Source organism: Strongylocentrotus purpuratus, unplaced genomic scaffold (genome assembly GCF_000002235.5).
Source record: "Strongylocentrotus purpuratus isolate Spur 01 unplaced genomic scaffold, Spur_5.0 spur5_scaffold_7, whole genome shotgun sequence".
NCBI lineage: Eukaryota > Metazoa > Echinodermata > Echinoidea > Camarodonta > Strongylocentrotidae > Strongylocentrotus > Strongylocentrotus purpuratus.
The window spans coordinates 37,495,884-37,513,122 of record NW_022145613.1 but is presented as its reverse complement, the minus strand read 5'-3'; the positions used below and the strand labels follow the sequence as shown (position 1 = coordinate 37,513,122).

The window sequence follows — 17,239 nt, the reverse complement described above, 5'->3', positions numbered from 1 at the left end:
CGAATGAAACGCTCATCGCTTGATTGAGAAGTCCTCGAGCTTCAACCACGAGTTTCGGATCTCGTTTCGATTCTTGTGAGTCACAGAAATGCTCCAAGACCTCAAGTATATAACTATACCGCGTCTTCAAAGTAGAAAGCGACTGGTAACGACAAACCCACCGCGTGTCACTCAGTCGGACGAGTTCTTTAACTCGACACTTGGCTCGTTGCTGGTAGTCTACAAAAACTTTATGGACGAGGGAACGGGTCATGAAGACGTACAACGCTTCCAACAAGACAAAAAACTCGCCGGCAGAACTCACGTTTTTACACATATCCACAAGGACCAGATTGAGCCTGTGCACATGACAGTGGACATACTGGGCGTTCGGAAAATGTTCTTTCAGTCGTGCTTGTACTCCACTCAGATGTCCAGACATAACACTCGCACCATCATAGCACTGGCCCACAATGTCAAATTTTCTCAAGCCAAGTTTACCAACTTCTCGCACTATCTGGTTGGAAAGTGACTTGGCGTCAAGATCATCTGCTTCATGAAAGTCTAAGAATTCCTCATGCAAGATATGTCCCTCTGCTTCTTTGTATTCGGCATATCGCAAGCAAATGCTGATTTGTTCTTTCTTTGAGACGTCTTTACTCTCATCCACAATGATTGTGGCCAATCCTGCAGAGTTCACCTCCTCCGCAATTTGTTCCAGAATTATTTCCGCTGTCACGTTCAGGAGCTCATTCTGAATTTCGGCGCTGAGATAAGTAGCATTGAGAGGCATCGTTTTGATTCTTTCACCAAAAGCAGGATTGGCATCACCGATCAGAGAACACAGTTCTAAAAAGTTCCCTCGATTAAGTGAGTCCGCACTCTCGTTATGACCCCTCAATGCTATTCCCTGTCTTGCGAGGAAAATGATTACTTTAGAAATCTGGGTTATGTATGCCCAGTTTTCCTTCACTATTCGAGAGTATTGTCCGGATATTTTGGAAGCAATGCTGCCTTCACTCAGACTTTGAAGGTAGTGGTGCCATCTTGAAAACGAAGTCTTGTGGCTTTCACTTTCGCTGTGCTTCCTAAATTTCTCGATAGCCTTCTTCCATTGATTTATCCCATTTTCAGTGAAATTGTGTTCTTTGTGACCGGATATTGACGGGAAAATCCGGCAAGAGTAGCAGAAGGCAGCATCACTGATTGCGGAGTATTCCAGCCATGTGAATTGTTTGTACCAATCTTTGTTGAACGATCGATTTTTCCCACCTGTTTTAACTTGAGGGAATGACGCTAGGATTGGTTGTTTCGGTCCAGAATCCTTTGATCCTAAATCCAACAACCCAGCATTACTCTCAGCCTCACTTATCAGTTTCACATCACTTTCCGACGATCCAGCACTTGTTCTACTGGATGGACCCGGTTGCAGTGTTACTGATGATTCTCGCAGACCTCCCTCTTTCAATTCCTCATGTTCCTCTCGAAATTCCTCTGTTTTGCGTGATTTACTGTCACTAAATTCCGCTCCTGATTTACCCCGACTCGTGAATCCAAATTTAAAAAGAGACATTTTTCATTGTAATAATGAAATAATTATCAGAGCAGTGTATGTAATCCAGCGTAGTCAATAGTAGTGGCCAATCATAAATCCTAATTAATGTACTGTGTATCTATAGATACTGCACTGTACAGTGTACACACCGAAAAATGTCCATAATATACAACTTCACCTTACGCGCATATAGTCAAAACAATGAACCCATTGTATTTGTCCCGAACTTGACCCCACGCGCGACGATCAGTCGGTAGATTCATCCACACAGGCTATTATGTAATTTACTTTCGGAATGTTTCAGTTATCAGAAATTCTGAAAAATGGCTGCTTAATGTGATATAGGTGAAATGAAGTTGAAGGCATAATAAAATAAAGTTATGAAGAATGTGTGAAGTAAATAGTATAAGGCTTTTGTTTTCATAATAAAAAAAGTTCAATCGATCTTGGAAATTTTGGGGGGGCACGTGCCCCCCCGTGCCCCCCCGTGGCTACGCGCCTGCAAATGTTTGAGGGCTGTTGAGGCATGATACATAGACGAAATTGATGGTACAGTCAAACCTGTCTATAGCGACCACCCAATGGAAAAACAAATAGTGGTCTTTGTAGACAGGTTCCTTTAGTACATGTTTCAATGAGAAACCATTTTCAAGGGAAACAAAAAAAAGTGTTTTTTGTAGACAAATGGTCACTACAGCAGGCTTGACTGTAATTGACACCTTCTGTGTAAATTGATATTACCATGTTATGAAATGAATCCAATACATATGTTTATTCCTATTTACCTCCAGGGACCAATCCGTAATATCATCTTCTCACCCAACGGCCACTACATGGCATCAACAGGAGAAGACAAGAGGGTGTTACTATGGGAACTACGCCATGGTAACCTCATCAGAGAACTCAACGATCATACAGAACCTATCTACTCACTTAGCTTCTGTCAGGATGGCAACGTTCTCGCCTCGGGTAAGCTGAAACTGGTCTTTGCATATTTTGTTAATCAAGCATTGTAAACTGGGTGTACAGACATGATTTCATGCCCATGACCTGCTTATAATCATATCTGAGGGACCTTGCTATTGTGTTCTATGACATGTGCTTCAGCAACAAATGCTCCATCATCAATTTCCTACATTAATTGAATTGTGAACATCAACCCTGGACCAAGCACGACAGGGTATATCTATTCCTTACCCCCTAAACTTAACTTGATACTTGATGGAGTAATCCATTTGGCAGCTCACTCAGGAAGCTATACTGAGATGGTAGGTGAGGCGAGTAACTGCATGGAGTGCCATGAAGTGCAGAAATGGCGTGTGGACAAAGCATTTATAAATGTACGGTAAAATATGCCAGTGCCAGTTAAAAGCAAGTAACTTTATTGGAAAAGCCTTGAAAGAAGCATCAGATGACTGAATCATTAAGATAGTCGCATTTTTAGATGCACTAACTTCAAAGGAAACTTGGGAGATATTTCATACTTGCATTTTCATATCTGTGATTTAGGTATTTTTCTATTAATGTGCCAGTCTAAAGCAGGGCTCCCACTTAGCCGAGTTGGAGCCTCGAGTTAATACAATAGTAAAGTTTATTTAACCATAAAATGAAACATGTACATACAAATGAGTAACATAGTAAACATAATACGGTAAAGGACACCCTTAGAAGCAAATTGCTTGTGGTGGGGCCTTAAAAAGAAAAAACAAACTACACATGATTATACAGTTTATAAACTTTAAAATAACATGATACAAACACACAAGCACGCTCACACATATACATACACACATACATTCAAAATATCCTCCTCTGCTCAAACTTGTTTACATAAATCATTAAATAATAACTGTGTACATCGTACTTTAAATCGAGATAGAGTTGTACTTTCCTTAATATCATTACTCAAATTATTCCATTCCTTAATGCCATTTAAAGTTGTGACGAGCTGGCGCGATCTTATGGCTAGCCGTTTTATCATTAAAACATATTATTGATATCACGAAATCGATTTCTTGATATTACTAAATCAAATTCTTGATATCAAGAATTACCATTGCTTTACAACGTAAAATTATTTTTTGATATCAAGAAATATGTTTTAATGATAAAACAGCTTGCCATAAGATCGCGCCAGCTCGCCACAACTCGAGGCTCCAACTCGGCTAAGTGGGAGCCCTGCTTTACCACTTTGTTACTATTGAATACTGCTGCATGTACCTATTTCTTGAATGTTTATATCATATGTTAGTGCTCTTAATAGAGTATGTCTATAAGTAAGCGATTGACCATATGTCTTTATTTAATAAACTTGTTATTATTACCTTGATGTTTAATTTTTTTGGATTTTATGTAGGTGGTCTTGATAATTGCGTCAAGCTTTGGGATGTTAAGAAGATCTTTACAGAGACAGAACCAGATGAGCTCAGTTCAACCCCTGCAGTTGTTACGTAAGTACATGTACTACTTACTTTATCGTTTGAACGTTTGTTTTATGACTAGATATATCTTGTATGTGCCTCGTATTGTAGGTTAAAGAATGTTATTTGAAGACAATAATATTTGAAGCCTAATGGACATTATTACCAGTAGTGTCATCCATTTGCAGTTAGCCTAAAGGTCATTTAAAGATTTTATATGGTATAATACACCAGTTTACGGTTGTATCAGTGCGCATGCGCAGACAGTTGACCTCGGGTCATTGGCCCTGAAACAAAGCCAATGACCCGAGGTCAGTGGTATTTATGCATAAATTAAGATTGCGCCCATGCAGGCAGGGATGTCATCATAATTTGCATGGGCGCAATCTTAATTTACGCATAAATACATGACCTCTAGGTCATTGGCTTGGTTTAAAATGGCGCACACAACCGTAAACTGGTGTATTAGTTTTACATGCACACCTCACTTCCGAAAATTGTATGAAGATAAAGTATATCAGTTGTGATGTATACAATCTATCAGATCAGAAATCTTGTATTGACAATAGACCATTGCACTTAATCATTCTCATTTGTTTTGATCTCCCTGTAGATCTAGTGCTTCAAATGTTCTGCTTGGTTCTTACCCTACCAAGACCACTGCTGTCTACAATCTACACTTCACACGTCGGAATCTCCTCCTAGCGTCGGGTCCGTTCACAGCATAGCATTGTCTCCTTCCAGCCCTCCAAGTAATTGACGAAATGGAAGAGAAACCAGTTCCCTTCGCCTCCATGCATTGGCCAGTTTACATGATAGGAGTGTCTCTGAACACCACTTGAGGAGCTACATGTAGCTGATGGGTCATGTCTCCCATGGAAAACATTGAAGAGTAGTGTGATTCTCCAGTGAGCTTTTGTGCATGTGGCAATCAAAAAGTATTTGATGACCAACTCAAAACATTCTGCAACTGCTTCCCGATGCCTTCAAATGCAGCTAATCTTATGGACATTGTAGTAAAAATGGATCTACTCTTATTATTTTCAAAGGAGAATATTACGTGTTAGTCCTGGATGAAGTCACCCTTGTCACAGTCAACCAGCTTTGCAGCTGTTCATCCCATCCGGTTTGGCTGCCAATAATCCTAGACAAACTGGAGTTAGTAGCACCCATTACTCTCATCCATAAGTACATCTACGTTAGAAAGAATACTTGTCTCAGTGAGAGTAACACCAGTAGAAATGCATTCTATAATGTCAATTCTTGTCCATACATGTTGGTGAATGGGCTGAGAGTCAATTGTTATTAAATTTGCAGCCACATCACTATTTTGTATTCAGAAAGAATGTTTTCAAATCAGTATCATAAATGAAGCGTGTTCCAAGAAGACAAATTTAATCATGTGCTTAAAATTTACCTAGAAACCAAAGTATTTTATTTGCACAACATGTATTAATTCCATTCTTAACTCAAGTTCACCTGACATGTATGTACAATTTTGTTAACATCTCCAATAGATACACCGTTTCATTGCTCAAGGCTGTTCCATGCTTTAGCATAATTTTGGGGAGTCCTAAGGTTAATGTTCTCTTCGAGGGTAGGTGTTCAGATATGATAGTATTAAATCATTTCTACAACCTTTGATGTGACACATTCACCAGCACACACATGAACAAGACAGAATCGAAAGAAAAATAGAAACCAGAAACCAATGCAATTTAGATGTAATTTATTGCTTTCCATATCAGACTGTTTCTGTTTCTGTGAAATATGCAGTTTATCTTGTGATGGTGTAAATATTTTATATATAATGTGTATATAGCCAAGAAACTTTGTAATAAATTGATAAATTCACACATTTTGTGCAATTGAATCTTTTGTTTTACCCAGGTGTAAAATAATAGCGTGATATCAGAGTCTATGGTAACATGATTTCCACCAATAGATGGATCTAAACTTAACGTAGCATTTTCTTTTTCCTGAGGTACAAAAGTGCCAGACACAAGTACAGAATACAGATGTATTTAAACTTTTGTTTATACAAGGCAGTAGATGAATAAGATTTGAACATGTTGAAATGGTTATTTATTTGCATCTACATGTACTTGTATTGGTAGAAATGAAAGGTCGACAAAGAAAGAGAAATAGAGGGGGAATACATAGTTACGAGGTATCATGAGAGAGGTAGGATGGGAGAGAGAGAACAGAGAGAGAGAGAGAGAGAGAGAGAGAGAGAGAGAGAGAGAGAGAGAGAGGAAGGGAGAGAGAGAAATGGAGATGGGATAGGGAGAGAAAGAAAAAGAGAGCGACGGACTGGTTGGAGATAAATATACAATGATGTGCGAGGAAGGCGTATACTAGTATAAGGGCAAGAAAAAAATTAAGAGAAAGAATGAGCAGATGATCACACATGAAATATAGATATAAAATGATAACGATAAGTATATAATTAAATAAAAAAACTCGTTACACAATTGATGTTGATTAGTTCATTATGATCCTGTCTGACCCATCTCGACATCTTCTAACGAATCCTCTTCAATCATTCCCGAGGAAATACCCGGCAACGGTATTGAGAACAATGAGAACCCTTTCTTACGGGGCTTACGAGGTGGTGGCGCTGATGACTTGGCATTGGTCATCTTAGTCTCTACGCTCCTACGCCGTGACTTCTCTTCCTCCTCGACGCTTGAGCTTGATTTGAAGTGAGGTCGCAGAAAAGCGGCGATGCTACTCCGTCTCGACTTGGGCTTTGGAGAGGCGGTCAAATGGTTATCGTTTCCATCCAGGAAGACAGAATCTGAGGTAGATAAGTTTGAAGGGCTGGGGCTCATAGAACACATGGTCATGTTTGGAGTGGAGCTTATAGGAGAAGGCGGTGGCGGAGAAGGGGAAAGGGATGAGTTGGAAGGTGTAAATGACATCGCATGCGATGGCGTGGTGGATCTCGTACGCGGTGACGTGGATGATCGCGGATGTGTCGGCTTGGTCGGTTGAAGAAGACGTATAGCCGGCACACCTGGTAGAGACATATTTGATGAATTGTGATTCGTTTCAATGTCTCCATGCTCCCCTCTCGCACTTCCCTGGTGTTTCACAAAATTTACACTGGACGGTTTTTTGCTAACATCATCCACTAACTCGGTCATTGATTTAGCTTTCCCGCTTCCCGCCCGCCCACTGCCCGGTCGTCCACTCCCTAGTCGCCTCGGTTGACGATGTCCATCCACGCTTATCTGTCTATCATACCGACGTCGTGGGCCGTGGACTTGCTCGTCATCGGAAGACTCGTGCTCAACGGGACTGTGAGGAGTGGTGATGCTAAACATCCTCGGTCGATGAGCAAACTGGCTACTTCGTCTTCTTCTTCTCAAGGACATCTTTGAATTCTGTCCAGCTATCCTATCCGGATGCAGTGAACTTTTCTCATCGCCTACATGCACTTCGCTTTCTATCTTCCCACCCACATCCGGGCCTGCTTCATCTTGTTCTTCATCGTCATCGTCATCGAGTTCAGTTTTGAGCAAGTGGTCAATGCGTGACTTGAGTTTGGAGATGATCTCAACGTCGTTGTCGTGTTGTTCTTGTAACTGCTGTTCAAAGTACTCGATTTCCTGCTTGAGACGCTCATCGTAATACTTATGGATCTTATCGGCTATGAGGTTGAGTTTGGTTCGGAAGTAACTTTCTTGTTCACTTAGCTGCTGTTTGAAATGCTGCTGCGACTGCATGTAAGAAACGAGATATATATTATTTTTAATGGATTAATCTTCGATTAATTTTAAACGACTAATATATGTACACTGTACTGCAATCAAGACATTTCCTTTCATGAGGCTTATAGTTTGGAATTTCTTTTGTCATTATGTTATGATCTTCACAGTGTTCTTGTTCACTTTCTGGTTCATATTGTTTTTATTATCGTCTATTTTTTTTTTTTCCAGATGATAACGATACAATTTTTACCTGCAGAAATTCAATAAAAAAATACAAAGTACTATCAAAATACGCTAAAAATGACCCCAACTTCTACCCCGAAAAATAGCTTTCAATAAGGTCAAGATATTGATAATAATGTTCTCTTTGAGCAATAGGTGCATTATCTATTTCCTTGATTTTTTTTTCTTCATAAAATACAAAAACTCACCTTTTGTTCATGTTTCTGGAGTACATTAACGCAGTCAGTATGGTTCTGCTCACGCGCAAATTCCATGGCTGTTTTACTCGTCTGGTAGTGGGAATATAACAGAGAAAGAGAGAGAGAGAGAGAGAGAGAGAGAGAGAGAAAGAGAGAGAGAGAAATAGAGAAGGAGAGAGAGAGAGTGAGAGAGAGTGCGATAGAGAGGGGGAAATAATTAAGATACATTTCCAAATTTGTAGGTTTAAAAACAACATAATAAAATACCATTCTGAAAAACATTCCGTTAGAACGCTGACTTAATCTTCCCTATATCACCATCTGTTATCTGAATGTCAACCAAATTAACTGTCGAATCGGAGGGTCCTTATTTGTGTTTACATGATCTTTAATGACCCAATATATCAGACGAATTCAGTAATGGGAAGGTAGCGCGGACCTTTAATCAATTCACCAGAAGAAATACAGGCTTCATGTAGTGACGTAGCATTAAATAACTATTATAACATAACACATGGTGCATCCGCAAGCCTACTGTATATGGTAAGATTAGCCAGAAACTTTTAGTATCATTGTCTCAAACGGAATGGTTTTGTTATTGACAATGGAAAATAAAAGTATATTACTGTGGCTTATCGCTAATGGCAATAGTCCAACCCGACACACGTTCCATTTTGTGAGTAAAAGTAACAAAAGTTAATTTAAATGTGATTATAGGTTATTTCTAACTAACAAAATGACTGTAGCATAAACTAGTTATCCAAAACAATGATGTAAGAATATTTAGAAAATATCAACATAAACTAGCATGTTCTTTCTACAAATGTTATAGGATATCAAGAGGTTGCATAATACTTTTTATTATACGATCTACGGTTGGTCGACGATATTTCTTGTAAGCAAAGCTCGATATTGAGCGCAATTTGTGTGTGATGTTTACTTTCTGTTGCAATACGGGCAAAAGTCGGACCTGATTACAAGACCAAAGCAAATAAAAAGAAGATACAACGGTGTTTAATCTTTTGATAGAGGTGAAAGATCAGACTTAATGGATCAGAGATGGTACGGTTTTATGACTCAAATATTTTTATTCTCCTAGCGGGAAAATAAAAATAACAGTGATCTTTAAGTTATCAATGTATGATAAACGTCTGTTTAATCTCATTGACCGCTTCTAATTACAACCCTAATCGAGTATTGACAGAAGAGAATTTGTCATTTGTACTTGTCCAATGTGTTTTGAATTTGATAATGCTGGCGAAAAATATGTAATGCGTGTTATTTATTCTGAAGAAACAAAATAAATACACTCCCACACTATATCAGTCGAATTAGGCATAGAATAGCTAAAACGTTCGTTGCTACTTTTCACTCTTTACAGTGCATACGCTTATGGTAATGTTTTACATTCTCGTATTTTTTGGTATAAAACTGCGTTATATTACGCCTTTATGTGATTTATTTGATTGATTGATTGATTGATTGTTTGGTTGGTTGTTTGTTCGTTTGTTTGCTTGTTTCTGTGTGTCGATTCTTTGGTTGAATTTTCAGGATCCTAAATTAGATGCGCAACTGTTGTAGGCAAATACTGAAAAGAGACATTAATTAACAAACTTTTGGAATACAAATTAATATCTAATGGCCCGTATTCTCAAAGATAAATAATATCTTCCTAGCTGGATTTGTCCGACTTCTCTAACACGTATTCCTTCGATCTCCTTATCTATATCCTGAATGACTTACCAAGCTTTTCTTGTTGATATCCCCTCCCATGGCGAGTAGATCAGCTAAAACATCTGGCTGATCCGTCCAGGCGGCTATATGAAGGGCGTTTACACCTATCACCTACGATAGAGAAGGTGAAATAAATACGATTTAAACATGTGATTCAAAGTATAAGTAGATTGATTCATGATATGCCCAATGTCCGTTTTTAACAGTAAATCAATTTTAGCTCAATGAAAAAAGACCCGCTACCGCCAAAATCATCAACCCACCACCACAACTACCAGGACTTCTATCCCCATGAACACCGGCTACCAACACTTAACACACGATCTTCATTAACATCTACATGTAGGTATGATTTGGTTGAGGTAGGAGGGGGAGGGGGCAGATCTACCTCCGACAAGGACGAACCGGTTATCACCACCACCACCATCACCACTATACCGCCATTTGCATCATCATCCCCAACATCTTCATCATCACAATTAACTATTACCACCAATGTCACCATCAATACCGCATTTACCCACTACGATCATTACTGGTATCATCGTCACACCGCCATCACAACCATTACCACCACTACCATCAACGCCACCACCATCACCACCACCTCCACTACCATCACCGCCACCATCATCGTCATTAACCTACCGGTAAGTTTTTGTTGGGGTCACAGCCACCTCCAACAAGGATTCGTGTGATATCATTATGACCGTTACCAGCGGCACAGAGTAACGGAGTATACCCCTCCTAAAGAAAAAAAAGGAACATTTTTACATGTATTAGGAGATCCACTTTAAGAATTGAAAGTCATCATATCAATTACCAGTAGTAATAGTGCTTTGCATAGGCCCGTCAGTCGTTTATTAACTAAATTCAAATCCATAAACAAGTGTTGATGTCTGAATCAGTTCCTATTAACAGTTCCCGTTATACAAAGAAAAGGAACAAACCTCTCACAATTACATGTATCGAGACGTGAAGCGAATGATGACTGTGCTTTTTGAGAAATTTTGGACAACCTCATAATTTAATAAATGCACATTTACAACAACTACATATACTGAAAGGCCGAATGAAGAAAATGATAATAATTTTGTTTTCAGAAAGTTATTATTATAGTAAAAGTCCTCATACCTCAGTTTCTGCTTCCATGTTTGCTCCTATAGATATCAGTAGATGAACAGTACGTACATAGCCAGCTAGACAAGCCTCGTGAAGGGGACTCAGACCACGCTTCAAAGAGCAATAAAAGATATATATATAATTTATTGATTGAATCTAATTAAACCTCAGTTTCAGTGATCACTTTGCCATGCCCCCCATTTTAACTACTATATTCGCCTTTAAATATTATATTGTATGATTTCATTGGGTCCAAATTTACCTTTTGTAAGTTTTTAAAGAATTCGACAAACAAACTTCATGAATGAAAAGTGTTTACCTCATATTTTTTTCTTTATGAAAATCCACAAGGAAAATATTATGTAATAATGGATAGAAAGACTGAGACGGAATTTGAAATGAAGTGACAACAAATGAAAGTAAAAAAAAAAGATATACAATACACATATTAGCAAATAGTTTCTTTAATTAATTGTTTTAACTGAAATATAGCATTATACATGATGAAAGTTATCATCATCATCATTATCACCATCATCGTCATCATCATCACCATCATCGTCATCATCATCACCATCATCATCGTCATCATCACCGTCATCACAATTATCATCATCATCACCATCATCATCATCATCATCATCATCATCATCACCATCATCACCATCATCATCATCACCACCATCACAATTATCATCATCACCATCATCATCATCATCCTCATCATCATCATCACCATCATCACCATCATCATCATCACCACCATCATCATCATCATCATCACCATCATCATCATCATCATCACCATCACCACCATCACCTTCATCACCATCATCACCATCATCATCATCATCATCACCACCATCATCATCATCATCACCATCATCATCATCATCACCATCGTCAACACCTCATCACGGCCACCCTTAATACCTTGCTCCTAGCATTGACATGCCAAATAAGTCCTCGGGTAACTCCAGCCATGATAATAGGTACACATCCGCTCTGCGCGGCCCAATGTAATACCGTCCGATCGTCCTACAAGCCAATTAAGGAGGGAAAAAAATTGAAATTGAAACTTTAGAGGAAAATCTACATCTCTACATCAAAGATGAACACCTGATTAATGTAGAGAAAATAAATCATAATCGAACATTCTGGATGTAAGCCTACTCTGATTCTGTCATAAAGTCATAAAGACAGTTAACACTTTTCGAACATTTCGAGTCTGTTCACCAAGAAAGTAAGAAAATTTACGAATAAGTTTCATACAGGATAGACATAACTCTCTTTCTGAATATACTGACAAACAATCGATTAATCTAATATTAATTTTTTTTCAAGAAACTTTTTTAAAGATTTTAAAATACTCCCAAAAGCCTTCTTTTTAATGATGATCATTAACATCTTTTGCTATTGCGCTAATTTGTTTGAACTAAAAGTCTATAAAAACCGTTTTATACTTGTAGAGCGCTATTCAAATGAATTCATGGTATTTTATTCTTTGAATAATTTCATTCTTGATTGTTACGAAACCTTTATTTTGTTTACATTCACATTTTTTGATACACTGTAAATTTCATTCATCTACTTAAGTTGACCGACGGATTATTTATATCATCCAATGTGACTCAATCACTAATGTAACAACATGGACAAACAAACCGATATAAGTAGATCTGTTTTGATTCTGATTACCATACAATGTCCTTGGTCATGTAACTTTATTTGTTTGATAAGGACCAGGGGTCGATGATCGATAGAAGCATTAATGTATATCGGGGTAGTTGACCCAATCACCTTGATACTAACAGTAACAGATAACCTTTTCTTCAGTTTTTTTTTATAGCAATCAGCAATAAAATAAGACACACAAAAACAATGATTCTTATATGTTGTAAAAACCTAGATATGAGACAAAATTTAATTCATTAAAAGGCATGGATTTAATTATTAATGTTTCCGATGAATTATTAACTGTAAGAACGCTATTTACATCTAACAACTTTACACGTTTACATCATTATACACAAGATATGGTCATCTTTGGTAGCAAGGCATCGTGAGCAAAGTCCGGACCAAATGTGACCAGATGCAAACCAGAAAAAATGAAGACATTAGGCTACATTTGAAATCAAAAAGTGAATAACAAAATGAAACACTTAAAAAAAAACGGATGCTACCCCGCGACAACATTCAACAATTTTTTTATCCAATAGACCGATTTACTATCGGGGGTGGGGCTCACAACATGTTATAGTCAGTGCATCATCTTCATGGTATTGTCGGATTCTTTAATTAAGGAACCATTATGTCCTTCCAGGATTTAATTAGTTTTTAGAGTTTTGCTATGGATTGTGCATGATTAAACCCAAACGACTCCCGGCAACCGAATCCATGTTATTAACCCGACTCGTTAACCGTCAGACAAACACGACATTGTTAGCTTCGATTACTCACTGAGTTTCTGCATCATTAGATTACCAGAGGTTTCATGTTATACTTTGTTTTAGATGGCAGAAACTATTAAACTAAGTCGACATGATACTTCATCTGGATTTCAATTATGCATAATCAGTGAAAGTTAAGTGGATGAAATAAGGAACGCAGTATATTTCAAATCCTACATTGTCCCTCTAGATTTAAACTGAAACTTTATATTAAAGTCAAGAATGCCGTACACATAATAGGGCATATAGCTTGCGTTAATGAAGTTGACAACTATATACCTCGAATTAAATGTTAATGAGAAGTACGAGGCCAAGAACATAACTAATGCTCTACGATTTAGGGCGAAAAGGGACAGCTAAACAGAGCAGATTGAAATTGAGGGAGAGGGTTTATGAGAGGCGGAGATCGAGAGATAAAGAGAAAAGTATAAAAGTAAGAGACAGATGGAGAAATACGGAGACAAAATTGATAAAATTATATGAATAAGAAATCGAATGCAAAAGAGCTGGCACTGGAGAAATAATAAACTTCACTTTTCACTTTGTCTTATTTATCCGTCACACTTTCTGATAAAGTATTTTATCACACTCTAAATATGGTAGTTAATTACCTCATCTTTTTGCAGGACATCGTCCCCGTCTTCGAGCATCTTCTTGAAAGCTGCGACGTCGGCATTCCTGGCAGCCTGAAGGAGAGGTGGTAGATCGTCATCCATTTCCTCCGATGGCAGGTCTTCCCCAGACGACGTCATCGTCGTGATCGAACGTCAGTGAGTAGTCTGTCACGAATGGGTATCAGGTAGATTGAGTAATAAATGTCTGAGGGAGGGGTATAACCCGGAGCTAGAGTTTTATGATCTGAGACCCTAATCGGCGCAAGCCCGTGGCAGAATAGCGAGAATGGACGCAAAGACGATGGATGTACAATAATATTCGAAACATGTTTCGAAGTTTAACTGTTATTCGACTATATGTATGAAACTATTTCAAAATAAAGACTTTAGTATCAAAAACTTTAAATTGACCCCCCCCCCGCCCCCAAAAAAATTAGTTATAATTGTCTTCTTGCCCCTTCTTCAGGGCAAACAACCAAAGATTCATTCAGTTCAGCAATACTCACCTTGAAGGTATTTAATTGCCGCTATATAATTCAATGAAATTAACATGAATAAGTTCAACTTAATTTATAGATTCCTATGAATAATTTATTACTAAAACTCACCAAGATGAAAGATACCATGCAAAAGATATCTTAAATTCCGAGAGATTGTGTTCTCATCGCATGCAGTATAAAGAATAAATATTAACACAGAGGTCTAAAGACACTGGACATCCATCACAATCACAATCTTTGTTGAATAAGTGGACCTGATCACCACTGTTAAAATAAGCTCAGCAGCAATAAAGATTGCAATTATTGTTGAGTGGTATAGCGAATGTGAGTCCAGTAGGCTGCTCTGAATAAACTGATCACGGACTTTAACCGCGATAAAACAAAGCTATACTATACTAACTACAGGCTTTGTAACCAAGTACGCGTGCCCTGTTCGAGATCGGGGGCGGAGCCGGAGCCAAACTATATTGGACAAGCAGTTCCATTCAAACCAAAATCATCTCATGCTATAGTTGGCAAGTGTAAATGAGATATATTTCGTGAATATCTGGAAAAGGGTATGAGGAGCTTAGATAATGTACAAGATTTTTTGAGGCGGGTAAACAACAGCAACTCTAATAGTTGACTAATATTGTAGAAAATATAGTATTTCACTTCAATTCATTTCATTTATTTTACATTAAAATTTAATATAAAATACATAACAAATTAACAGCAAAATCGGAAGGACCCCAAGAAAAGCAAAGCTTGTGAGAATGGGGCCCTGTACAAAAATAAACATACACCTGTACAAGCAAAGATGGCGCGACCCGGTTAGATCCTTATTTCCTTATAATTGTTAATGTGTGTTTTTATGTTACCTATGTTTAAACTTTTTTGTTTTCCTTTCTCTTATCTATATCAATTTGAGTTGCATTATTGTATATGCCATGTATACAGTTTTACCTTTGAAATAAAACTATAATAAATAAATAGATAAATAAATCCGTGGTACGTCACTAGATCATTTCCTATGAAGACAGGGCTGTCAGGGTTTTGTTTCGAACAACTTAGCCCAAGAATTTTAAACAAGCAAGCCCTACCCCCTTCCCGAAAAAAATATGTAAGTCGGCATTTATTTATACCAACAGGTATATAATGTCGCGCCTCCCCAGTCTTTGGTGACAACAGATGGCGGCATACCACTAATTTGGTTTTTGACGGATTCAATGACAAAACAATAAAATAACAATAATGACAACAGTTAATTTTAAAAATGACGACAAGCAATTGGAGATAAGCAAATGTAATGAAGATATCTGAGAGATATTATCACGTTCTGTCTGTCTATTTCACTAAAACTAAAGTTATGAAATGTAATAATCATAAGACGGCCGGATGAAACATAATTTTGTCGTTTTGTACGAGGAATACAAAATGAAATTTTGATTGCGATCTTTCCTTTCAAACTTAAAACCATCGAAAGAAAGCATGGTACACGACTGTAACATCTTTATCAATCCAAGTTTTAGAAAGTGACATTATATCATATGGATTACACTTTAAAAATTGCTCTAAATCTTGAATGTCTGTCAGAAGAGGTATAGTAATACAGGTTGGATTTCTTCTTCGACAAGTTCCATAGCAAATGGTAATGGTAAATGGTGAATAAACATTTCTGACATCTCCAATTAAGAAAACTTTCTATGGGATTGTTGTATTGTCGACAATTGCTATTCAGATGAAGAAGCCTGAAGGATACTGTCATCTCAGATCTGAGCGTGAATGAATTTCCAAGTTTTTAAGATGCATTATGCCAAAAACACACAATTTATGAACTATATATTAATATTGGTTTTATATACTCACTTTTTGCAGGTGCCGGTGAATAACATGCCGCTCCTCAGAAGTAATGTTGCCATCAAAACTTCAACAACAATTAACAGTTGTGGATGAGCATACCGATTGATATCACTTCCACATCAGGAAAAACGTACATCGGATTCTATCACGGTGTCAGTTTCAAATCTTATAGCTATACCGTAGAATGCACTTTTGAATTATGAAACGAAAAGTCATCGCAGTATCATTGCCATATATCGTCGATCGCAGATTTGTTCACATAATTTTAATGACGAAAGAGTTACTCCACAATCGCATACATCTCCATCATTCTCCTATGAAAAATTGCCTTCTCGCAATTCAAGGTGAACCCATCATACGTTGAGTATACCACCAACTTCAAATAAGGTCTTAAATCTAATACATGTAGCTCCGTATCTCATCACACCTTTAGTATGAAAAGGCGATCAGATTGGGGGTACTTACCTGGAAGTGGCGTTGTATAAGACCAGGATCTATACAAATGATGACTCGTTGGAAACTGTGCCTTTTGTTCCTGGGGTTGTGCTAGTCAATCCTTTTACTAGTCGTAGCTCGCATCCTTGACCGGTATTGTCCACTATTCCGGCTTATTTTGCTTTTCAAAGAACAAATCATGACTCTCTACTAAATATCATTTTATTCACGGAGCTGCGATGGTTGCATGCGGTGGGTATTTTAACTATTCTATGGCATAATAATATACGACCAGGTGGTCTATAAATAGACACTTTACACAGTCTGTTTTTCTAGGATAAATATTTCTTAATATCAATGAGGAGACGAAAATCGATAAACTTGATACCAGGTTCGAATTAACTTCGCCTTGTTTCCATTGTAGCGCAGAGTTCAGCACAATCATGCTCA

General features: G+C 37.8%; 2 protein-coding genes across 4 annotated transcripts in view; one reads left to right on the top strand and one right to left on the bottom strand.

The window, feature by feature from the left end:
- LOC574971 (transcription initiation factor TFIID subunit 5) overlaps positions 1-5,807 on the top strand; it is a 16,979-nt gene extending 11,172 nt beyond the window's left edge. Inside the window, exons 15-17 of the mRNA XM_030974142.1 lie at positions 2,326-2,503; positions 3,891-3,984; positions 4,568-5,807. Of these exons, the coding sequence (XP_030830002.1) occupies positions 2,326-2,503; positions 3,891-3,984; positions 4,568-4,682 (387 nt within the window). The 3' untranslated portion in view covers positions 4,683-5,807. The remainder of the gene's footprint in view (positions 1-2,325; positions 2,504-3,890; positions 3,985-4,567) is intronic.
- Positions 5,548-17,239, bottom strand: LOC577150 (inversin-A). 3 transcript variants are annotated; one of them, XM_011665950.2, is made up of 8 exons: positions 16,820-17,239; positions 14,010-14,177; positions 11,882-11,986; positions 10,961-11,059; positions 10,475-10,573; positions 9,836-9,937; positions 8,102-8,182; positions 5,548-7,679 (listed from the first exon to the last, which is right to left on the bottom strand). In XM_011665950.2, the coding sequence occupies exons 2-8, from the start codon at positions 14,148-14,150 to the stop codon at positions 6,447-6,449; spliced, it is 1,860 nt and encodes a 619-aa protein (XP_011664252.1). In that variant the 5' UTR covers positions 14,151-14,177; positions 16,820-17,239; the 3' UTR covers positions 5,548-6,446. The 3 variants fall into 3 exon arrangements, with proteins under 3 accessions (XP_011664252.1, XP_799947.3, XP_011664251.1); XM_794854.5 differs by lacking the exon at positions 16,820-17,239 and adding an exon at positions 16,361-16,730; XM_011665949.2 differs by lacking the exon at positions 16,820-17,239 and adding an exon at positions 14,621-15,107.

What these genes read in the sequence shown, in the direction of transcription:
- LOC577150 (XM_011665950.2), bottom strand. Translation starts at nt 14,150, where the DNA reads ATGACGTCGTCTGGGGAAGACCTGCCATCGGAGGAAATGGATGACGAT. An exon ending in ATGTCCTGCAAAAAGATGAG is followed by an intron (nt 11,987 to 14,009) that starts GTAATTAACTAC and finishes ATTGGCTTGTAG; the next exon opens with GACGATCGGACGGTATTACA. An exon ending in ACCCCAACAAAAACTTACCG is followed by an intron (nt 9,938 to 10,474) that starts GTAGGTTAATGA and finishes TCTCTATCGTAG; the next exon opens with GTGATAGGTGTAAACGCCCT.